At 39.1% G+C, this 25528-nt stretch overlaps 1 protein-coding gene across 3 annotated transcripts in view; it reads left to right on the top strand.

The window, feature by feature from the left end:
• The window catches only part of ANKS1B (ankyrin repeat and sterile alpha motif domain containing 1B), a 465181-nt gene that overhangs the window by 133449 nt on the left and 306204 nt on the right, over positions 1-25528 (top strand). For all 3 annotated transcript variants that reach the window (XM_068400458.1, XM_068400457.1, XM_068400456.1), the window contains exon 10: positions 1221-1386. In XM_068400458.1, the coding sequence (XP_068256559.1) occupies positions 1221-1386 (166 nt within the window). The remainder of the gene's footprint in view (positions 1-1220; positions 1387-25528) is intronic.

Here is a 25528-nt window from a genome sequence, read left to right as displayed (position 1 = left end):
CCTAGGAGTAATTTAAAATTTGGTTCTACCGAAGTCATCAAGTAGAATTTTGATGTGCTGCCATCTCAACACTACCCTTCAAGAAGCCTTGAATTATTACCAGATTATGAACTCTCATAAAAATCAGGTCATTTAATAATGAGCAGGAAATACTGCAAAAAGTTTGGTAGTGTAGTGATCCAATGACAGTATAAATCATTTACCTAAAAAAAGGGGCTGTTATCTACAGCCGTATTTTACCTCAGACGATATGCGTTCTTGTTGAAGAAATTTTTATTCCACATCCTGTTCTCTTCGTCACATTCTTCAATCATTTTCTGAGTAGTGCTATGATAATATCTAACTGTCAGGATGCTTTCTGGCCCTTTGCATTTTATTTTATCATATTTGATTTATGTGTGGTGCTTGACTTTCCCAGGCATTCATATGTCCAATGTAAGAAAATGTGGAAATAAGTCTTTGCCCATGCAATTGCTTTCTGCTGGGATTAAAAAAAAATAAATCATGAATCAAGAAACTCTGGTGAAACTGTATGGTATCTTCTTATTCATGTTCTAAAGCAGAGACAGTCTGCTTGATTGGCCAGTTTAGTGTACCAGCAAAAATTCTGACTAATTCCTTTTTTCTATTCCTCAGTATTTGCTAATGATGGGAATTCACTATTCACTATGTGTCACTGTTAAGGGACCTTACACCATTATTACTGTTCACTCAAATATAGAGCAGTTATTCATCTTCATTCACAACCTAGGATTCTGCCATCAAGATGTAGATGTCAAATCTTTAGCTTTCTTATATACAATATAAACATATTGTAAAACCATCCCCAAAGAGAAAGTAATTGAAGTGGTTAATGTAATTGTCACTTTCATGAGATATATTTTTAAAAATTGAAAAAGAAACATCCACTGAATTACGACCTAGAAAAGCAGGTATGTCAAGACCTGTGTTGGAGCTTTTGCTAAATACAAAGTTTGATGAATAAAGATATTTCTGTAACTAAACAAGAATTATATTACACAAAAATTTAAAGAAACAAGTAATGTTATCTTCTAGCATGCAAAGTAATTCTTCCTGCCTGTTACAATTTGGATTTCAACAGAGTGTAGTATTTAATTTGCTGAATTTTAAACCCTGCTAGCCAGAGTTATTGAACCTGGTTCTTTTCCTGTGTCATCTGAGAAATATCTCACTTACCTACTTAAATTTTTGCATTTCAGGAATCTTATTCAAAGAAGAGAGGTTATGCCTTGGAAGCAATACCCTCTGTACCTCTGGATGCAGTTCCTTCAGAAAATGATAGCAGTCTTTGTGATTCGATAGACATAGCAGTGACCAGAAAACCTTGTTCCCTAGAGATAGCAAGAGTTCCTTCCTCAAGACCAGGTAAATCACCAAATAATCCTTTACATAGTCATTGCTGTAAGTGTTATGTTATAGAAGGTATAGAACCATATACAGAAGGTATAGGCTTGTATTTTTAAGAATACAGTACTCTTTCCTTATCACAGCATGATTATAGTCTTCCGTTAGCTACCATAAGAGCTTAATATCAGAATAAAGATTAATATCAAAATGCCGTAGAAGGGAAAACAAAGCAGAGGTTTAAATAGTTTCCTAGATAAATATAAGAAGATTGCACAAAGCCAAATTAGAAATCTAATTTCTTTAAGCCTGGCCTTTTGCAGTAATCTACTTACCAACCTGTTTCTGGTTTTTAATGAAGAGCTTAGCAACAAAATTATACAACTAATTCAAAATTTAAACTACTCTGTATTTCCATGTTATGTAAAGGAAGATCTGTTCTGTATTTGAAAATGAAACAATGAATGAGAATTAGTAGAAATACTAAATGACAGTTTGTGTTATACAGGTTTGAACAGCAATGAGTTACAATAGTTAAAAACCAATAGAATTATGCTGAGTCAGATGAATGATGTTATCTGTAAGGACTCTGTTTACATTCTCCAAAATTACATGCTCTCTTCCATTACCCTTGTTTGAACTCTTCATTAGTCACCACCTGGTACAGGAATTTCAGAATATAATCATTTCACTATAAGTAATTGGACTGAGAGTCTGCTTTGACAAATGACAGTTCTCAGCAGCACAGACCTATCTGAAACGGGCAATTGACTTTTTGACCTGTGCTATCTTGATTATGAATCATGATTTGGGAAATATACAAGAATGACAGATGATGACTAACATCACGTTACCTATCTAGTCTGTGTAAGGGGAAGCACCTTCTTGATTTTACAGCTGAATTAGAATTGGAAGAGTGCCAGAGCGGTATCAGGCGTAGTATATAAGGACCAGATATCAAGATACAGCTTTGGAGTCTGCAAGGTGAGGTGGAGTGGGTTGTAATTCCCACCTCTCTATAAAATTTGGGCTAAAGAAGACTTGAGGGAATATGATATCACCTTTGTAGCAGAGTTGCACAGAGTGGACCAGAATCTGGCTCAAACATTAGCATGACTACTTGTGTAACTGAGGGTTTACTTTGTTGATGGTTTTTTGGCTCTGATAATCTAGAAAATTAGCAGACTGTGCAGGACAATATTACGGGTTGTCGTTCAGTAAAGGAAGAAAATGCCAAATTATCCTTGTTTTTCAGACTTCTACTTGAATAATCACCATAAACGTGCTTATTGTAAAGGGAAGACTGCCATACTTCTGCCCCATAAATTGGCTGAGGGAGTTCATTATCTGCCTCCATAGTAATGGGGCTCAACTACAAAGCTTTCCATTGTAATTAGCATTAAAAAAAAAGATAGACTTTTTGCTAGTTAAAATACCAGGCTTGGAAGCGTGCTGTCTGCTAAACATAGGCATTTTTCTTAGGCATAGTAAGTCCATTAAGATCAGTATGAAAAACAGACCCTAAAAAGGACATTTTTAGGTCTTCACCTGGAGATGTTTTGTCTATGGTTAAATATGTTGTCTATCAGAGGCCCAGAGAATAACCAAGGAAGCTGTAGGACATCCATGAGGGCACCCATCTTCTTTACAAGATCTAACAAGGTCGAGTTGACAATACAAATGTACTGTAATTCCTTCTGTCTTAGTTTTCTGTATACCACTATGATCTTTTCTTTGGCATTTTATTGGGAAGAGCATTTGGCTGTACGGATAAGCAGATTCCAAAATGTGATTTTATTTTAAGCTATAAATGTAGTAGTTATCTAGCTGGCCTGGCTTGTAAACCGTATCTGTAATCATGTTGGCTGTTACCTTATACTACAAATGGCCAAATGAAATCAACCATGTCACTAACAGTTACAAGGTACTTAATAGTATGCATAATTGTATGTGAATGTCAGCCTACCACTTCAGTTCATACCCATTTATTGCTTGAACAAGTTATGTATGATTACAGAGATGATTCATTTAAAAAAATCTAATTTGCATGCCTTTTTTTCCTGAATTTCCCTGTTTTTGTGTCACTGAGACATGCTGACTTTGGGAATACTGTTTCAAATTGCTGTACTATGTCATGTGTAGAGTTCATTTCAGAGCATGAGGCAGCACTTTGAACATAAAATTGCATCTGTCAGTCTCCTTTCCCTAGGTGGTAGGACACTCTGATCAACTCTACCCACTGTCTGGGGCATTACTAGCTCTTGGCAGTAGAAGTGAGACTGACTGCACTCAGTGATTGAGAATTCACCTTTCCTATATTGAGAGGAAAGGTCATTATGGCCGGCCTTTCAAGCTGTAGAGCTGCATGTTGTAACTATTATCTGCCCTGCCAGTAAACTCCTAACAGGTTGGGAATAGTCACCTTGCCAGTCATCATTCTCTGATCTACTGGGGAAAAAAGCCCAGACTACTCTGTAGTTCTCTATATTATTTTAAATCTTATCCTTGAATCTTATTCTTGAACTAGTAGGGAATAGCAGAGGATGAGAACTCCATGCACCAAATGCTAAAGGATTGTTAGATATAAAGGAGAGAAACTGAACAGAAAGGAAATAAAAGTAGTCATAACATTTGTTACTTCCACTTCTGAAATCCTGTGTTGTGTGAGTTTTATGTCTGTTTGCAAGAAATTAGGTTTATATAGGAAGAAGAACAGTTACATTATTGATTTATGCTGGCAGTTAAAACAATTGCTTCTAATTAGGACTAATCTAAGAGTAAAAAAGACTGCATGTGTGTCTGACTTCAAGTTAAGCTCTTCTTTGTTTCTGCAGTAGATTGATAGGACATGGCTGGCAGTGTGTTAGCCTCTCTGCCTCAGTATCTCTGCTTTTAAACTAACAGTTAAGACTTTATAGGAATATTCTGAAATACTGTACTCTGAGACAAATTTTTCTGCTAAGTAAAATATGAATTTGGATTTAAGATTTCATAAATCAATCTTATAAAATTAATTTCATAAATGAATTGATTAATGAATCAGTCTTACTAATCTTTCTGTTGTGCTATTCCAGAACAGTATCCTCATTCCTTAAACTAGACATTTCTACTAGTCATTTTGATTTTTAGACTGCCCTTCCATTAAAAAAAAAATCACATGACATATTTAACCTTGAAAAATAACCATAAAATTTTATTAGTTCATAAGGCATGCATTAGTATTGTGCTTTTGATTAAAGGATGTAATTAAATTGTGTGAACTATAGCAACAAATTATCTCAGAAAAGGTGCAAAGTTTTAATAAATGGTTAAAGCTCGAGGCACTGGATAATTCTAATGCTAAAGTAGGCATTGTCAAGTATCTCCATGAAGTTAGTGGGGTTTTTTTGATCTGTTATCTGGTGTCTAGAATACTGTTAGCAGAAGTTTAGGTGCAGCACCATACTGCATTTGAGCCTGTGCTGTTGAAGACCCTTAGCGACTTAACTTGCATCCTTGGTAGCTTGGACATTTTGTACCATACTGTATCCTTGCACATCATAATGCCATACACTTTATTTAGCAGAAATATTGAATGAAATTTGGGCTACGTTACGGAAAAAATGTTAATAAATGTATTTTTTTATTAGAGTTAAGTGTACGTCCATACCCGATAGAGAGAAAATACCTCTTTCAGTTTGCCTCTATAGTTTCTACTGCAGAAACTTCCTAGGAGTGAGACCAGGTGGCAGTCTACAGGCTAAATTTTTAATAATAGTGAATGATGGCCAGTGCTACTTAAAATATTTTTAAGGCTCATTGAGTATCATTAGGAATTAGAGAGGACTTTTCAAACTCTGTTTTGTGTGCATAACTTGGTAAAAAAAAAAAAAGTCCCCCTTTGGGAAAGCTGATCTGTCCATGCAGATTAACAAAGGTTTTAATACAGCATATCAACAACAAGAGACATTGCTGTCTGTAAACTGCATTAAAATCATCCATGGATAAGGGAGTTCTAGTTCAAGTACCTATTTTTTCCAGTTATGTTGCTTTATTGTGGCTGCAGGTCAAGGAGACCTTAGTGAGCCATCTTCAACTCTGGAAACAGCTCACCTGTAGCAATGTAGAACTCAGTGTGAGCCACAAAATCCAGCTGAGAAATAAGGTAAATACTTAGGAGCTTCACTTATGCTGAGATCTCAGCATAAGTGAGCAATTTAAGTGAATAAGTGAATCAACACAGTCAGCAATTCCCAAGTCAGCAATTTTAAAGATAGCTCTGGTACAACTACTCTACCCAGTTACATGTAAGATGTGGCTTCTGTCAAGGGGATAAAAATGTCCTTAGATATGTGATGTGTTGCCACTAGCCTGTAGCAGCAAACACAAGGCAAGTCACGATATTTTTGTTACGGAGAAAAATTACTTAATTTGCACTTAAATGCTGGTAACTTGTAAGGAGAACCATGCAAGATAATAAATCTATACTTAGTGATACCTTTTTTCTTATAGCCTTATAATCACAGCAGGGAAACTAACAAAAAATGCTTGTCACTGAATTATTACAACATATCAAACTGTCCCCAAGCTGGCCTATCTACTGCAACATTAGGGTTTTTTTGCTTTCTCAGCCTGGCATCTCTCTCCTGTCATTACAGTGAAAATGAACCTGAAAATTTGTACCCAGTGTGTCAGCTCACCTCTGCTTGCATTCTTGTGTCTACTGTATAACACTGTGTCAGCAATTTCATACAGCTATTTAGGAGACAGTTCTTTAGAAACCTGAATTGAAAAATAGCCTAGCTGTGATAACATTTTTATCAAAATTAAAATATGAATCTTCTACATATTTTCCAAAATCATTAAATACTTGGCTTGGTAAATGAAGTGCTCTTTGTCAAGTCATCAGTTTCTGATTGACTTCAGTAACAAATCTTCACAGCACCTATCCTGAATATTTGGACATTTCGGTTCTCCAGATTCAGACTAAGATAGCAAACGCATCTTTTCTTGTTTAATGAGTTTATACCTTACTTCGTTTTTGTGCAGTTATTTTCTAGCTATAAGCAAAGCAGTGAAAAGTGGCCACAAGAAGGAACCATCACACTGCCAGATACACAAAATTGCCTGGATGAATGGAAATTCAAGAGGCTAGCCTTAGTCACCCATGCTTCATCATTTTGAAACTATAATTGATCTGAAGGATCATGCACTAACCTTTCTGAGGTCCAGTCAGCCAAATTGCTTCAAACACAAGGACTGTTAGTATAGCTGTATTTCATTTAAGCACGCTTTTTAAACCAGAGATAGCAGGATGCAGTGCACTTAAACACATAACCTACAGTCTTACTCCTCAGGATTAAATACTTTCAGTGATCAAGAAAGATCATCTTAGCTGTGTAGAGGGAAGAATATAATAAAGGAGGGAGTCTCCTATCAAGCAGATTAACTGCAATATATAACAGTTGATCTAGAACCGTCTGAAAATCACTAGAGTCTATGAAATTTAGCCTAATTTGACACCAGTGTTTCTGAAGCAACTGATTGTCCATGAAAGCTTTCGATAATGTGGTGCATATTCAAAATCATTACTACCTACCTGCCACAGTGCTGAATTTCCTAAGTCTGAGGCCTGATGTGTCAGGGAACAGCAAGGGCCAGTTGCCCATTCAGGGATGGGGAGGCAGGAGCAAAGGGGACTATCACGGCTGACAGGGCAGGGACCTCCCTAGTCAGGGCCCTATCTCACCACCCATGAGCAGGGCAGACCTGGAGATCATGGCCAGATTCAGCCAAGAGCCCAGATCATCAAGTAAGTTTGTGCTAGTGAGGTAGATCTAAAGTCAAGCTAGAAAGTCAATATGCAGGTCAGGATCAGGTCCGGTGATGGCCAGGAAGGTTCATGATGACAAGACCAGGTCCAAAGTCAAGCTGGGAAGTCAGCCCATGAGTTGGGGTCTGGATGCACAGGCATAAACACAAGACAAGCACTCCTTCAGCATAGCTCAGGCAGGCACTAAAGGCCCCAGGCAGAGCTGAAATGGTGTCTCCAGGAATGGGGATGTGAATGGAGAACCTCAGAAGGCTGGTCAGGGCCATTAAAACTTATTAGTGCCTTAGGGCCTGACATGATGTGTGAATGATAATCAATGTCCCTTATTCTTCTGTCTATCACTCAAGGAGACTGTATCTCCAAACAGTATAATTCATCTATATGTTGGGTGAGAAGTGAAGAGCCACTCAGAGCTTTGTCAATAAGTAATACAAAGCATGGGTGTGTATCGTAATGTGAGCCATGCCTCGGTTTGGTGGAGTAGATAACTGACAGAAGAGGCTTGTGTTTTCATAACAACCTAATAGCTGAAGTCTTTCTTAGGCAGCAAGTGGTTTCTGTTTTAAGTAATTTTTGGCCTTAGAGAAATGCTCCCGTTAGTAAATAAAGTTTCCCACTTCTCAGGGTGTTTTATACAGTCTAATCCCCCTTTACATTTAGCACAGAAAAAGACTCATAGGCCATGAGAAGATTGAGTAAGAGAGTCTCACAGTGCACTGACATGAAGAGGATACTCCCCTTAAGGGGAGAAAACTTAGCCTCTAGCCTTTGTGTAGTTCTTTTAATAAACCTCTCAAAATACATCTTAAAAATAGCTGGGGTTTGTGCTTGTTACTCTGAACAGAAGTCTGTTTCAGAACCACTGGTTTCTGTGCTAGTGATTAAGCAGCTTCTCATTTCCATCCTCAGTGTATTCATGGCCAGCTGAAGTCAAGACAGAGGAACCCTAACATACTGTCTTTGGCTAAGTCAGAGCTCTCCAGCAACTCTTCAAGAAGCAATTCTGGGCAGCCTCTGAATGGTTCTGAAAATCTCATATTGCCCTTGTGCATGTCTATATGTACTGCCTTGTCATGGTGGCTAGGGGACTCCAAAGGGAGGTCAAGTGTCACATAGAGGTGTTCCAAGGGTGTGTGTGTCTGTATCACAGTATGTTCAAGTTATTTTGTCTTATTTCTGTATGTATGCATCCATTTAAGGTATTGGTCTCTATAGAAATCTGGATGATATTATCTACGTACTGTGCCCTAATATCATTCCCTTTTTCTGTGTAAGAAGAGGAGAGTGATGTTATACAGATAGTAAGAAGTCCTGAAGTGGTTGAACCAAAACACAGATATATTTTTTGAATTAAATGTTATATTTAGTCCAGCTGAAAATATTTTTTTGTTTTGCTGTTTAATTACTTGCTTTTTAGTGAAATTTACTTTAAAGTGAAAATTGAAAATTATCAAACAATTTTCAGCTGTATTTTTCAGTCAATGACTTATTCATAGTGAAATATGATGCCCAGCCTTAGTTATAAGAGCTATACATACTTCTTCTCCACTCTGTCTTCCTTTAACCTGTGTCTGAGCCATATGGAGAGAATTTGGCTACAGTACAGAATTTCTCAATTGACTTGTTTTAACAGGTCAATTTATAAAGATGTAAGGATCACATTCAGAGCTTCAAGATACAAATCTTTACCAGAACTCAGTGTGCTGGAAACCAAACTAACCTTCTCCTGACTGAGTTTCAGTGATGACACATTTCGTATTTGTTATTCCTACTGCCACAGTGTAGAGTGCACAGTTCTTATCAGAAGAAATTTTGTCTAATGCACTAGCATATGTTTACAGTTCATATTTTTTAATTTCACATGGCATTTTAATAAAGGTTAAGGGAGTGCTGATGGAAGAAGAAAATATACAATAGCTCTTCTATCATGCATTTTGTTGTTTCTTTTTCTTCAGCACAGCTAGTACTTGTTTTAAGCACCTTTCAAAAGTGTAAAAGAAAATATTTCTGAAAATTATGTCTGAAGAGTGCTGATATAGTTGTTCCTATAACATAAATTATAAATTTATAATTGATTTTCTATTTTTAAGTATTTTCTGACATTTTATAGTTCTTTTTATTTTCTCTAAGTACAAATCCCCAAAATATGGGCAGCTTGGAGGTTCTGTTTTATCATAAAGACATTTTCATACCCATTTTCTGTATTTCTGATGTTATTTTCGTAGTTCTCGGAGTACAAATAGGATGCTTTATATTAGCTTTTTTTAGTACTGTACCTCATAGAGAAGCACAGTTCACCTGTGTTTATGGTCCTATGTTGATTACTATTTTGTTGACAGGTGTTATTAACCTACTGATTTTGACCAGTAGGTCTTCAAGTGACCTGAGTCTCAGAAGCTAGCATATATTCCTAACCTCATTGATATTAGGGCATTTTGTCATTGGGTTGGATTTTCACCATATACATCCCCTTTCAAAAGAAGGGTCTTTATTAAAATTAGGAATTAGTCAGTTAAGTATTGATATGAGATCAAGAAAAATGTGTGTCTTGGAGTATAAGATGAAAAATTAGGTACTGTATGAGAATATTTCCTTTTTCTTCTGAAATCAGGAAAGGATACCTCTTGAGGTATTATAATGCTGTTGTAGTTGGAAGTGGCTGTAGATGAGTCAGTGCGGTGTGTATCTCTAATTTCTGCCCAGATACCTACCTCCCTAAAATCACTGTCATTCTGACAGCATGTGAAAGCTATGACCCATTTTAATTATCTTTGGGTAGGTTTCAGGAGGTGACAGCCTGAAATTTCTTTCTACAGTGAAGTTTGTTCCTAGGTAGTTCAGGTAAGCCAGGTTTCTGATATCACCTAAGAAACAGATCCAGGTGATCCATATACAGGTTATGTATACAGGTGCTGTTCCATATTCTTTCTTAATATGGCTGTAGCCTGCTGTCAGTAGAGTTATACCAACAGTGCATATATCCCCTATCTAATGTTTAAAGAAGAAAACGTGTCCACTCTATAATAATGTTTCAATTTCTCATACAATGTGGGAATCAGCTTTCTTAATAGAAGTTACAAAGGGAGATGAAAATAAAATTTGTCTCCTGTGGTGCAAAATAAGCACCATTTTTTATTAGAGTGTGACTTGAATTATACATTCATTTCACTTCTTGCCTTTTGACAAAAGCAGAATTTATCCAGCAAAACAAAAATATCACTTCAGTATTACAAACTGAGAAGCAGGCAGTAGAAGCATTCAGTGATCGCTGTTCATACTTGTGTCATACTTGTGTCATACTTGTGTCATACTTGTGTCATACTTTCTTGACTGATTCATTTAACTGGCAGCTTTCAGAATCCCAACAAAGAGCATTAAGAGAAATGTGGTTTATACAGGCTTTTTGACCCTCCTCCCACCCCCAATGGTGTTTGTAGAATAAAGATGGGTAAAACTGTTACCTTTTTTTTTAATTTGGATAGTCTGGAAAGACCAAGTGATATATACAGTGGATACTTCTCATGCACATACACCTGGAACCATTCATTATTAACTTTTTTAAATTACCTCAGTTGCAAACATAGACCACTTTAATAAATTTTAATAACCCAAATGTATTATAAAAGTGAATGTCAAATTAACTCCATTTACTTGTATTAAACAAACTTACAATTTCATTTAAAAACCAGGTTAACTAAGAAGTTCCAGTTTCTCTGAGGCAATGCTAATTTGCATGACCTTTCATTTATTATTAACGGTGATCCGTATCAGCTATTCCATTATTCCTGATGTGAGGCTGAAAGCCTATAACTACTAAGGTTATTCCATTAGCTTCTTTTTAGTCTTCTCAAATCTTATCAATATTCCAAATGCTATTAAGAAACAGCACCATTTGTTGAGATAACTTCTTGCCAGATCTTTTTAAACTCTTAGATACAAATTAGATAGATCTTTTGATTAAAAATTTCTAGCTTTAGTAACTCTCATTTAACATTCCCTTTGGATATTTTCATATGAGCATATTTTCATATAAGTTTGTTTCATATTTAGGAAAAATATTTAACGTCTCTATTGGTTTATAATATTATTCATAATAATCACATATATATTTATCACAGAATCACAGAATCACAGAATGTTAGGGATTGGAAGGGACCTCGAAAGATCATCTAGTCCAATCCCCCTGCCGGAGCAGGACTGCCTAGACCATATCACACAGGAATGCGTCCAGGCGGGTTTTGAATGTCTCCAGAGAAGGAGACTCCACAACCTCTCTGGGCAGCCTGTTCCAGTGTTCAGTTACCCTCACCGTAAAGAAGTTTTTCCTCATATTTATGTGGAACTTCCTGTGTTCCAGCTTGCACCCATTGCCCCTTGTCCTGTCAAGGGATGTCACTAAGAAGAGCCTGGCTCCATCCTCATGACACTTGCCCTTTACATATTTATAAACATTAATGAGGTCACCCCTCAGTCTCCTCTTCTCTAAGCTAAAGAGACCCAGCTCCCTCAGCCTCTCCTCATAAGGGAGATGTTCCACTCCCTTAATCATCTTTGTGGCTCTGCGCTGGACCCTCTCTAGCAGTTCCCTGTCCTTCTTGAACTGAGGGGCCCAGAACTGGACACAATATTCCAGATGCGGCCTCACCAGGGCAGAGTAGAGGGGGAGGAGAACCTCTCTTGACCTGCTGACCACACCCCTTCTAATACACCCCAGGATGCCATTGGCCTTCTTGGCCACAAGGGCACACTGCTGGCTCATGGTCATCCTGTTGTCCACTAGGACCCCCAGGTCCCTTTCCCCTACGCTGCTCTCCAACAGGTCTGTCCCCAACTTGTACTGGTACATGGGGCTGTTCTTGCCCAGATGCAGGACTCTACACTTGCCCTTGTTATATTTCATTAAATTTCTCCCCGCCCAACTCTCCAGCCTGTCTAGGTCTCTCTGAATGGCTGCGCAGCCTTCCGGTGTGTCAGCCACTCCTCCCAGTTTTGTGTCATCAGCGAACTTGCTGACAGTGCACTCTGTTCCCTCATCCAAGTCATTAATGAATATGTCGAATAGTACTGGTCCCAGTACCGACCCTTGAGGGACTCCGCTAGACACAGGCCTCCAACTGGACTCCGACCCATTGACCACCACTCTCTGGCTTCTTTCCTTCAGCCAGTTCACAATCCACCTCACTACCCGATCATCCAGACCACACTTCCTCAGTTTAGCTGCGAGGATGCTGTGGGAGACCGTGTCAAACGCTTTACTGAAATCAAGATAGACCACATCCACAGCTTTACCATCATCTATCCACCTGGTTACGTCCTCATAAAAGGCTATCAAGTTGGTTAAGCATGACTTCCCCTTGGTGAAGCCATGTTGAGTGCCCCTAATGATCCCCCTATCCTTGATGTGCCTGGAGACAGCATCAAGGACAAGTTGTTCCATCACCTTTCCTGGGATGGAGGTGAGGCTGACCGGTCTATAGTTACCCGGGTCCTCCTTCTTGCCCTTTTTGAAGACTGGAGTGACATTCGCTTTCCTCCAGTCCTCAGGCACCTCTCCCGTTGCCCACGACTTAGCAAAGATGATGGAGAGTGGCCTAGCAATGACTTCCGCCAGCTCCCTCAGCACCCGCGGGTGCATCCCATCAGGGCCCATGGATTTATGGACGTCCAGGTTGCTTAATTGGTCCCTGACCCAGCCCTCATCTACCAAGACAGATTCCTCCTCTATCCTGACTTCTTCTGGGGCCTCAGGGGTCCGGGGCTCCTCAGGACAGCCTCCAGCAGTATAGACAGAGGCAAAGAAGGCATTCAGTAACTCTGCCTTCTTTTTATCCTCTGTCTCCAGGGCCCCCACCTCATTCATCAGTGGGCCTACATTGCCTCTAGTGTTGGCTTTCCCTGCAATGTATTTAAAGAAGCCCGTTCTGTTGTCCTTGACCTCTCTTGCAAGGTTTAATTCCAAGGAGGCCTTAGCTTTCCTAGTTGCCTCCCTACATCCTCTGACAACAGACTTATATTCCTCCCAAGTGGCCAGCCCCTCCTTCCATGATCTGTACACCCTCTTCTTCCACTTGAGTTTGCCCAGCAGTTCCCTGTTTAACCATGCAGGTCTCCTGGTACCCTTCCTTGACTTCCTACCTGCTGGGATGCTCTGATCTTGAGCTCAGAAGAAGCAGTCCTTGAATGCTAACCAACTATCTTGGGCCCCCTTACCTTCTAGTACCCTGTCCCATGGGATTTCCCCTAGCAATTGCTTGAAAAGGCCAAAGTTGGCCCTACTGAAGTCCAGGGTTGTGATTCTGTTAGCTATTCTGTTCCTGCCACATGAGATCCTGAACTCTACCATCTCATGGTCGCTACAACCAAGGCTGCCCTCAACCTTCACCGCTTCAACCAGACCCTCCTTGTTAGTGAGGATAAGATCCAGCAGCGCTCCTCTCCTAGTTGGCTCATCCACCATTTGCATCAGAAAGTTATCATCAATGCACTGGAGGAACTTCCTGGACTGAGGATGGCTGGCTGAGTAGGCCTCCCAGCAAATATCAGGGTAGTTGAAATCCCCCATGACAACCAGGCCCTGTAATTGAGAGACTGCTCTCAGCTGCCTGTAGAAGGCCTCATCACCCTCCTCATCCTGATCCGGTGGCCTGTAATAGACACCCACAACAGTATCACCCCTGCCCACCTGCCCCTTAATTCGCACCCACAAACTCTCAACTCGCTCCTGATCCGCCCCTGGACAGAACTCAATATATTCTAGCTGCTCACTCACATAAAGAGCAACTTCACCACCTCTCCTTAGCGGCCTGTCTTTCCTGAACAAGACATAGCCATCCATGACCACATTCCAGTCATGCGAGGTGTCCCACCAAGTCTCTGTAATTGCCACTAGATCATAGTCCCCCGACCGAACACGGATTTTTAACTCCTCCTGTTTATTCGCCATGCTGCGCGCATTGGTGTACAGGCATTTCAGGGAGCGAGCTGAGCACACCGATTTCACCCCAGGGGTATGGGAGGCCTCCTGGTCTACCTCAACATATTTATGTATTATTTATAATATTATTTCTCCTGCCACATTTCTAGAGTCATGTACCATAATTTGGTTTGTTCCATTGTCCATTTCCCCCACTCCTTTATGTGCTTGATGCAGCAGAGGTCTTGTGGAGAAACAGTATTATAAACATAATCAAAGACTTCAGAATGCATATGCATAGGAGGCAGAATTGAGGTTGCACAAGCCATGTCAATTCTTACATATTGCAACTCTAATGTACTTTCCTTTACAACTTTATCGTTCCTCTAAGAGGTTTTTAGTATATAATTAAGATAATTGCTCCCCATCATACGCTCCTCTGGATAATATCTCTGTTAACATCCTTAACAATGAAATGTTATTCTTAAAAATACTCTTGTCATTTCTGAAGTTAAAGCACGTGGGAATGACTGATACCACGTGACCTGTTCATTATTGAAGTACTTGCAGGTCTCCACCCATCCAGTACGTTCCAGTAAATATGTTTATGTTCTTAAAGTAATTCCAATTTCCAAAGGAGTAGCTTACATTTTCTCTGCAAAGTGAGAGAAAAAGGCTGCTGCTTGACATATGTTAAACATTTTCTGATGATTCATTACTTTTAATTATTATTCATTAAAGTACAGTTGAAAAAAATAAGCTTTCAGAGGAGTTTTGGGCAATTTTTGCAAACGAGTGCTCATCAAAGTGCATGCATTCTGACCAACACTCAGTTTCGTCCGTCCCAGTGTGATTACCATCTAGAATGATCTCATTATACACTTGACTGCATGCTGTCAGACAAAACCCCTTTTTCAAATCAAGACAATCATTCAAAAGAACATAATTATTTTGCAGTATTTTGCATTTTAAAGTCCATATGCAAATAATATTTAGCAGGATTTGAGTTTTTCTTTGTTAAATGACTATTAGTTGCAGCATCCTTTGCAAGTACTTTTGAGTCAGGGATCAAATATACATAGACCATATACAACATATTCCATTCTAGTAAGTAATCCTATGCTCCGAAATGCTTATGAGATTGTTTTATAATTGAGTAGATGTAAGTGATAGTACCTGTTATAAGCAGCAATAATTTAATAGATATATGAGGAATAATATTGCTATAAAACCCATCAAATTGCTAATATTAGTGATAATAACAAAACATCTTACCATTAATTTGTTCACATTTTACATGCTTCTGGTATATTCTAGAGGAATATAAGCTTGTGTAATGGGCATAGCACTGCATGGAGATCTTCAGTAGGCATTTAGTTAATATTATATGTCTCCTGATGCACCTGTGAATTTTCTACAAACCTGAAATTTAATTTTCTATGAAGTTTTTCAGGTTGTATCTTATTCCATATTAGAAGTTGTGAGGAACCAGTTGTCTTGACTTCATACTTTATCCTGTTATACCAAGACTTTGCATATTGCCCTATTTTGCATTAAGATGAAAATGAGTCCTAAAATTTGAGAGATCCAGTGCTCAAGAGTCAGTGCTTCACTAGGCTTATGTCTATAATGCAATAAAGTTCAAGTACTGTAAAAAAAAGCTAAACTGTTTTTCAGAAACACTGTAGATGTAACAGGAAATGCAATATAGATTTGTCTTGAATCACACAAAGAACTCGTCTGTCCCTTGTAGAAGATTAATTTCTCCACTGTTTGATCTCTCAATTTCAGATGATAAAGCTGTTCAGCTCTGAATGATTAATCATTAGACACTGCAATATACATAACTTAGGATCATCTAGGCGTTCTCAGCTGTTGCAGAAAGTTATGACATTAACAATGCTCCTGACTCTCCTGCTCCTTGTGTAGTTTTTCAGGCTTTTTTGATATTTTTTATTAAAGGTTGCAAGTTTAATACAGTTTATTAGGGAGTGTTTTGTGACTTGCTGTAGATGGTGAATAGATGTGTAGTCTACAGGTGCCTTGTAGCACAGTTATTATGTGATTGCCTTCAGTTTAGATATTAGATTTGATGACTTGGGCATTGCCTTCTATTTCAGAATATCAAAGTACTTATCTGGGATGTGGGGGATAAAGACGAGAACCCTAAGTATCAGGCTATAATGTGAGTAACTGTATCACAGGACATGAGAATGCTATTCAGTGCTGGGCCTGTGTTTCACATCCTACCTGTATCCCAGCTCCATGTCAGACCAAGATATGTGAACTCAATCACTGCCTCGCTCTGTCAGAACAGGGTTGAGCTCCAGCAGGACCCACAAACTGAATGATCAAAAGATCAGCTTTGTGGGATACCTGCCCTGCAGTCTTTGTCTTTTTTTTTTCCCCCCATTAGTCTTTCTTGCAAACACGCACCAGGACTTCCATCCTGCTCCAAGAATTATTTCTGATGAAAATATCCTGAAAATATGATATATTTCCCCCATAAAATCAGTTTGGATTAATCAGTTTTTATATCGTGAAAATCATTTGTCAAAAGATTCGTGACCAGCTATACACTGCATTCATACGTTGGTTTGGTGGCTCTGCTAACAGACAGGTACTGAGGTCTGTGGATCATAACTCTGCCTGCTCCCCGCTCCATGCCTTCTATCATTTCTTCTCTGTAGGGATCATCTACTGCCACACAGTTACTGTGCTTTTTCAAATATTGTAGTGAAGAGTCACTGGCTTTGATAGGAATGCAATTAGTAACCTTGCTCTCTTTTCTGCAGTTCTAGTAAACTTAGCATAGCAATACCTCCTCCCTTTACCCACTGCCAAACAAACTGAAAAAGCTTTGCTAGTCCTTCTGACTGACAATCTTTAGATTTTTTTTTTTTTGTGACTGACTGCATCAAAGTTGAGCTATGATTTTAGCTTATGTCATACAATCAACTGAATATGCATACTAATAATTTTATTTCAGCGTTGACTTGAATCAGAGCTGAAATACTATCTTTTAGGATAAAAAAATCATATGCTATTTCTACTGTCTTTACTTCTCCAGTAAGTAACAACTTAAATGTGGTAATTTTGTTACAAATTTAAGTTACTGTATTTAATATTTCAATACTTTTCAATACTTTTAATTGTATTCTATTGGGAACTCACTTTTCCATAAGAATATGACTTTTTTTACTGAACTTTTCTACTAACTTTAGTACATTTGTAAAGCAGAAATCTTGGCATAGCTTACTAAATTTTGTTAAAATCAAAATATTTGTAAAAATATTAAGCAGTTACTGAAATAAACCATTTTTGTACATAATGAAGAGATTTATTTGTTTTGTTCAGTGTCAGAGATGATTAAAAAATAGAAAAACATTGATTCCTAGTGAAGGTAATCAGTGTTGCATTCTGTAAAAAAAAAAAAAAAAAAAAAAAGATTTTCCCTCCTGTTCTATTTTAAGTTAAATAAAAAACACTCATTTACTTCCTTTTTCTCTGCTTCTGTCTCCCTTTCTGCATCTGCTAGTCCTGATGGCAGTATGTAGCTTGCTGCCAAAAAGTTTCCTTCTATCACTTTAGAGATTTAATTTTTGTTCTTTTCATACCACTTTCATTTTTGTGCCATCTCAAAAGGAAATTTGAAGTGTGCAAGAGATGTAGGATTTTGCTATATATCAAAATAGGATGGGAATGGGTTTGTATTGCCAATCCACAAACGTATAGATGCAGCATATCTTTACTAGCAGCTAATGATATATAATAATAATTTTCTACTGCAACCGTGTATCAAACTAGTCTTTTCCTTTTTTTCTGATACGCCTTCAAATACTGCAGATTTGGAAGAAACCGTATGAAAAAATATTTTCACACTCATTTGCTTTATTGTTTTCAGAAAGCAGGAAAAGTCTGCAGGACCATTTCATATTTTTTGCTCCAGGGCAGGGTTTATTATTCTTTCTATAATACAATATATCATTGTATGCAGTAGTATCTGTTCTAGATGAGGATATTAAAAACAGCTGTTAGTAAAAATATTCTTTCCACTTTAGCTCCAGCTGTTCACTCCATGTCCTTTTTCTTTCAGATATCATTCCCTCCCTGCTGGAAGATAAATAATATAGCACAATTAAAACCAATTTCTTAGTAGTGCTGGGATTGAAACTAATTTTTTCTCCAAGATTATTTACATTATTTTGACATTTATTTCTGTCTTAAATTATGATGAAAAAAATATTAAAACTTTCTGTGAATATTATGTAAGTAAAATTTGCAAAAAACACCCTTTTTTTTCCTGATCAATTATATATGTTGTCTTTCAGAGTTTTTCTCATCTAACCTGTAATAACTTAAACAAGGATTTGCCATTGATAAATTTAACAAAACTATTAAATGCCCTGTGAAGCCATTGCAAACAAAAAGCAATATATTTTATAAATGGCTTGTCCAACTGCTAGATATCAGCCTGATAAACACAATGTGGAATAAATTTGTGACTCATATTCTAATGGAATAATGACATTTGCAATACAAAGTTGTTGGTGGTTAGGAGTTCTGGCAGTAAGAGTGACAGGTATTCTGTGAATCCTGCCTTTTGTTTTGGCTAAATACTTACCTGTATTCCAATATAATTTAATTGTAATTCTTTGTTGTATTTTAAGACTTGAAGTTAAGGAATGTGGAATAGTTTTAAGCCATATTTTTCTCCATAAAACTTGGCCAAAAAAAGCATACTTTCACTTAATTGTGATCCATCTTTTGGTATTAGTGGTTGGATGGGATCAGCTACTTAGTTTCTGCCCCATTATGATGGAGTATTCCTTCTTGTCCGAATATACAGATTTGGCTCTATGTCAAACAAACAGGCCTAAGCTGCATGGTCTAGAAATTTTGATTTGTTCATTTGCTACCAATAGCAAATACAAATAGCATAACTCTTCAATATGTGTAAAGTGTTGTGCTATTTTTATCATTCCTTTATATAGTTAACTGCAGCTCTCAAAAATTCCAAGGATCTATCCAAACTCCCTATCTGTGGTCTGTATAAGAAATGCAGTCGGTTGCATTAGTGGGAACACCTAATAGGAAGAATTTTAAGAAATCCGCAAAGTTAGCTTGGTCTTAGAGAATCTAAAACCAAAACAAGCAGAGAAAACTGCTGAGACAAGCTGCACACTGTAACAGTAACTAAATGAAATACGCTGAAATGTATAGAAGATTCTAAACACTCAGAGCAGAAATTATGTACATCTTGCTTTGTCAGTCAGAAGGTAAGCTTAATAATGCGTAAATATATAATACTGTTATACAATTTCATCTAAATTGCAGCAGGCAGAAAATAAATTAATGCAGGAATATTAATAAAAAGGGTAGAATTTGAGTATTTTTCAGGAGAAAATGCTAAGGATGAATAAAAATATGTAAAAGTAATATATGTCAAAATTGGTTTGGGGTATTAATTATAAAAAAGATCATTTGGAAATTAAAAAATAGAATGAAATCTTTTTTTTTTTTTAGCTACTAAACACTCATGCTGTCGTGCCACAAATTAGCTGTTAATGGTTGGAAACTGGATTGTGTTCCAAAATGATCCACAGTATTTCCTTGATCGTTCTCAAATCATTTGGACATTATCAGGGCAACATATTGGACTAGATAGCTAGTCTGCTCTGGTACAGATGTTTCTATATTGCTTTCATAATTACCAGCAGAGACTTTTAAGATTCACTGAATTCTGACTGTGTATTAGTAGAGCACGCTATCTGCTGGACAAGTTCTTTGAACTTAATGAGCATACCGTTATACTGTATACAATATGCATTTCTAGTTTTTGAAAAAAATACTTTGTTTCATGTAAATATATATTACATACAAAAATGTAAATTTTGAGGGAGACGAGCTCTCTGAAGTCACTCAAAAAATTAGGTGCATTAAATAAGAATAACGGGATACTGAGACATTTTAAAACATAATTTCTAGCTCTATGGCTTTAAAATGTTTTGGTTAGCTTTTTGACTTCATTGTTCTGATAAAGAGCTTTATTAACTAATTGATACTTCAGAACTGAAGCTCATGAAAATATCACAGAACCACAGAATCAACCAGGTTGGAAGAGACCTCAGGGGTCATCGAGTCCAACCGTTGCCCTTACACCACCCTGTCAACTGGACCATGGCACTAAGTGCCATGTCCAGTCTTTTCTTAAACACATCCGGAGACGGTGACTCCACCACCTCCCTGGGCAGCCCATTCCAATGTCTAATAACCCTTTCTGAAATGAAATTCTTCCTAATGTCCAACCTGAACCTCCCCTGGCAAAGCTTGAGGCTGTGTCCTCTTGTCCTATCGCTGGTTGCCCGGGAGAAGAGGCCAGCTCCCACTTCACTACAACCTCCCTTTAGGTAGTTGTAGACTGCAATAAGGTCACCTCTGAGCCTCCTCTTCTCCAGGCTAAACAACCCCAGCTCCCTCAGCCGTTCCTCGTAGGTCAGACCCTCCAGACCCTTCACCAGCTTGGTCGCCCTCCTCTGGACTCGCTCCAACACCTCAACATCTTTCTTGAAGTGCGGGGCCCAGAACTGGACACAGTATTCAATGTGCGGCCTCACCAGTGCCGAGTAGAGAGGGACGATCACTTCCCTAGACCGGCTGGCTACACTATTCCTAATAGAGGCCAGGATGCCATTGGCCTTCTTGGCCACCTGGGCACACTGCTGGCTCATGTTTAGCCGGCTGTCGATCAACACCCCCAGGTCTCTTTCCACCGGGCCGCTTTCTAACCACTCTTCCCCCAGCCTGTAGCGCTGTGTGGGGTTGTTGTGGCCGAAGTGTAAGACCCGGCACTTGTTCTTGTTGAACCTGATGCCGTTGGTCTCGGCCCATCTATCTAACCTGTCCAGATCCCTCTGTAGGGCCTTCCTACCCTCCAGCAGATCGACACTCCCACCCAGCTTGGTGTCATCTGCAAATTTGCTGAGGGTGCACTCAATCCCTACGTCTAGATCATCTATAAAGATATTGAAGAGCACCGGCCCCAGAACTGAGCCCTGGGGAACACCGCAAGTGACCGGCCGCCAGTTGGACTTTACCCCATTCACCACCACTCTCTGGGCTCAGCCATCCAGCCAGTTTTTAACCCATTGAAGAGTCCACCCATCCAAGCCCCGGGCAGCTAGTTTGTCTAGGAGGATGCTGTGGGAGACAGTGTCGAATGCCTTACTGAAGTCTGGATAGACTACATCCACAGCCCTGCCCTCATCTACTAAGCGGGTCACTTGGTCATAGAAGGAGACCAGGTTGGTCAAGCAGGACCTGCCTTTCATGAATCCATGTTGGCTGGCCCCGATGCCCCGATTGTCCTGCATGTGCCGTGTAATGGCACTCAGGATGATCTGTTCCATCACCTTGCCTGGCACCAAGGTCAGGCTGACAGGCCTATAGTTCCCTGGATCATCCTTCTGGCCCTTCTTGTGGATGGGCATTACATTTGCTAATTTCCAGTCAGCTGGAACTTCTCCAGTTAACCAGGACTGCCTGTAGATAATAGAGAGTGGTTTGGCAAGTTCATTTGCCAGTTCCTTCATTACTCTGGGGTGAATCCCATCTGGGCCCATAGCCTTGTGGGTGTCCAACTGGCACAGCAGGTCACTAACTGTCTCCTCCTGGATTACGGGGGGTTCGCACAGCCCCCCATCCCTAACTTCAGGCTCTGGGCGCTGAGTCTCCTGAGGACAACCGGTCTTGACACTAAAGACCGAGGCAAAGAAGGCATTGAGCACCTCTGCCTTTTCCTCATCCCCTGACACTACACTACCCTCCTCATTCAGCAAGTGGTGGAGGCTCTCCTTGACCCTCCTTTTGCTGTTAAAGTATTTGTAAAAGCTTTTTTTGTTATCTTTGACTGTAGCAGCCAAATCAAGCTCTAATTGAGCTTTGGCCCTTCTAATCTTCTCCCTACACGACCTGGCCACGTCCCTATAGACCTCCCAAGTTACCCGACCCTTCTTCCAGAGCAAGTAGGTTCTCTTTTTTTCCTTAAGTTCTAGCCTAAGTTCTCTGTTTAACCAGGCCGGTCTTTTTCCCTGACGGCTTGTCTTCCTACACACCGGGACAGCCTGCTCCTGAATATTTAGCAATTCCCTTTTGAAGCATGTCCAGCGTTCCTGGACTCCTTTGCCCTTCAGGACCGACTCCCAAGGGACTCGGTCCACCAACCTCTTAAACAGGCTAAAGTCTGCCCTGCGGAAATCTAAGGCAGAAGTTCTGCTCTTGCCCCTCCTTACTTCCCCCACTATCGAAAACTCTAACATTTCGTGGTCGCTACTCCCAAGACGGCCACCAACCCTCACATCTCCCACTAGTCCTTCTCTGTTCACAAACAGCAGGTCAAGCAGGGCCCCTCCTCTAGTGGGCTCATTTACCACTTGCATGAGGAAATTGTCCTCCACTGTCCATCATTTTGTCCATAAATTGCATTTCATTGCATCTAAGGATAGGTGCATATTGGGAGGTTTATCTTCAAGGCTGCTTAAATTATTTGTTAACTGAGCTTGGTCCCTAGGGAGTATGGCTATCATCAGTATTATTTAAATGGTTTGAGACCACTTACTCTCATTACCTTTTGCGGTTTATATTCTGAGGGAATTTGAAAATGTAGCTTAATCATTCATTTCATTTGCAATAGTAGAATACTTTCTTTGCACAGCAGTTTGGTTATTCTCTTTGGATTATAGGAGAAGCCTTGTGAAATTCTAAGGCATGCATATGATAACATTCGGTGGCCTCTCACTGATGAGTTAAATTTAAAAATATGCACAAACACCCCCAATATGTATCATTATTTTTTGAAGGATATTTTGTTTTACAAGACTACTAGGCATTCCAGATTTTAGTGAATGAATGAAATAATAAACAAAAATATTTTGGCACCTGTAACTACACCCTGTGCTTTTCATTGAATTTCCAGAAACACGATGACTACATGCTGAGACAAGGCAAATGTAGAAATCTGTGAAGTATCTGTCATAGGCCAAGTGCAGTCATTTCACTACAAACCTTTTAAACATGGAAAAGCCAACAAAAAAAACATTTCACAAAAAAAATAAGTATATGGCAACCGCATAGCATTGTTTTTGAATGCTCAATTAGACATCAACAGTTTGCAGAAGCAGTCTCAAAAGGTTACTCAGGAAATGGTGGAAATCACCCATCATCTCTCATTAGTACTTAATGAGAGATATTTTTCCAGACAGTTGCCTAGTATTACAAGGGTTATGCAAGTGTGAAGCAGTTCCAAAGTCTATTTGTGCAGGTGGGTGATTAGAGGAAATAAAAAGTTGATAATAGTCGTAGCCAGCTCTCGTGGATGATGCAGCAACAACTAAGCAGACACCCTGCTGCCACTGGAATGCACTTCACTGGTAATTAATTCCAAACACAATCCTGAAATAGCTGCTGCATCCAGGATTGGGCCAGTTATAGCTTCAAGTGCTTTTAACAAGACAGTTGCAGATATATATTTACAATCCTACTCAGAACAACGGTTATTCGGGTTTAAATGTGTGGGAAACAAAACAAATTCAAAAGAGCAATTTCAAACAGTTTAGTCCAACTGTTCTCTCTATGCATCCAGTGTAGCTACCTGCCGATTCCATTATTCAGTATTCCGTCTGCTCTTCTGAAATGTCTCTTATAATGTTCATTCATTGAAATCTTGAAATACATGATAGTCCTTATCTGTAGTTCCTAGATTTAAGGCATGTTGAATAGTTCTATAGGAGAAAAGATTTGCTTTGGGGATTTAGTCAAGTTAGAACAATTTTAAAACTGAATCCTACACTATGGCAGATTGCCTAGTCCCTCAATTGAGGCTTCTACATAACATTAATGTTTTTGTTATCTGCCTGACAAAATAACAGATTTTCTAAATTTTCTGGATTTCTGTATGAACAGCAGCCTGGCTTAATGTACTGTATGCAATTGTTCTGAATCTTTGCAATGTGCCGACCGCTTACAGGAGACATCACATTTTCATCACACATGCTATCCAAGAAATCTTGTACATGGCAGGTCTGTATCAAATCAGGGCGATTCCTGCTATTTTGTGACCTACTCTGCTCAGTTGTGGTCTCTTTAGTTTTTTCCTACTTGTTGGTCTGGGCTCCTGCCTTGTAAATTTACTGCTGGTGGAATCCAGCAGCCTGGATTGGCCCACAATGAATGAACTTGAGCCTGAATAGTGCTGACTCCATACAAAATGTTCAGATATATTGTTTTAAGACTTGCACTGAAATTTGTTTATGGGTATGTTTTAGTGTAATGGGATGATTCTCCTTTCTCTGCCTTAGAAAGGGTTAATTGAGTTTTAATGAGCCCTCTGTAAGCTTCAGGAAGATCACCATGCCAAACTCTCTTTACCATATGGAATAGGATTCAGATGACTTTTCATGTGGGGCTGGGTCTCTCCCTCCCTTTTAGATAAAGCTCGGCAGTAGGAAAGATTCCATGAGGCATAATCTGGGCAAGTTTCTTGGTCTTCTCTTCAGCACAAGGATATCAGCATATCTCTGATAAAACTTCCATACCTTTGATTATCCCTGGAATCAGAAAATACTTGTTCATCTGTCACTCCAGTGTGGCTATAAGTGACAAGGCATCTTTCATTCCAGTTGTGAAGCTTTCTAAAGGACTAGATGATAATTCCCCCATTATTGAAGAGCACTAAAATCTAGTCCTTATGGTACCATTCGTGATGGGACCTACATTAACCTGTTCAGTTTTCAGCCAGTCAATGAAACTAGCCCTTCTGGTGGCTGTTGCCTCCATGAGGAGATCTATGTTTAAGTTAAGCCACTGGTGACTGATTGTCCAGAAATAGTACTATTTCCAGATTTTCTCCTTTTGTACTCTTCCAGGATTTCTGTCCGAGACAGATGATTAGCATTACCATGTTCTTTTCAGAGCTTTGTGCCTCCACATAATATGTTTGATGTTAAGAGGACATATAACATGTACAGACCAAGGCATTCCAACATTTTTTTTTTAAGACAGATCCAAAACCATAGAAATTACCAGACTGGATAAGTGTTTCTGTAGTAGCTTTTTAATAGTCCAGCAAATTGAGTCTGCTATTACTGATCAGACTTAGATCTATCTTGATACCACACTAAAAAGCATTTTGATTATAGAATCATAGAATGGTTTGGGTTGGAAGAGACCTTGAAGATCATCTAGTTCCAACCTCCCTGCCACAGCTAGGGACACTTTCCACTGGACCAGGTTGCTCAAAGTCCCATCCAACCTGGCCTTAAACACTGCCAGGGAGGAGGCATTCACAACTTCTCTGGGCAACCTGTTCCAGTGTCTCACCACCCTCACAGTAAAGAATTTCTTCCTAATATCTAACCTAAATCTACCCTCTTTGAGTTTAC

This window comes from Nyctibius grandis, chromosome 5, assembly GCF_013368605.1.
Source record: "Nyctibius grandis isolate bNycGra1 chromosome 5, bNycGra1.pri, whole genome shotgun sequence".
Taxonomy (NCBI): domain Eukaryota; kingdom Metazoa; phylum Chordata; class Aves; order Nyctibiiformes; family Nyctibiidae; genus Nyctibius; species Nyctibius grandis.
The sequence above is the reverse complement of the archived record's forward strand: the minus strand, read 5'-3'. Positions and strand labels throughout refer to the sequence as shown.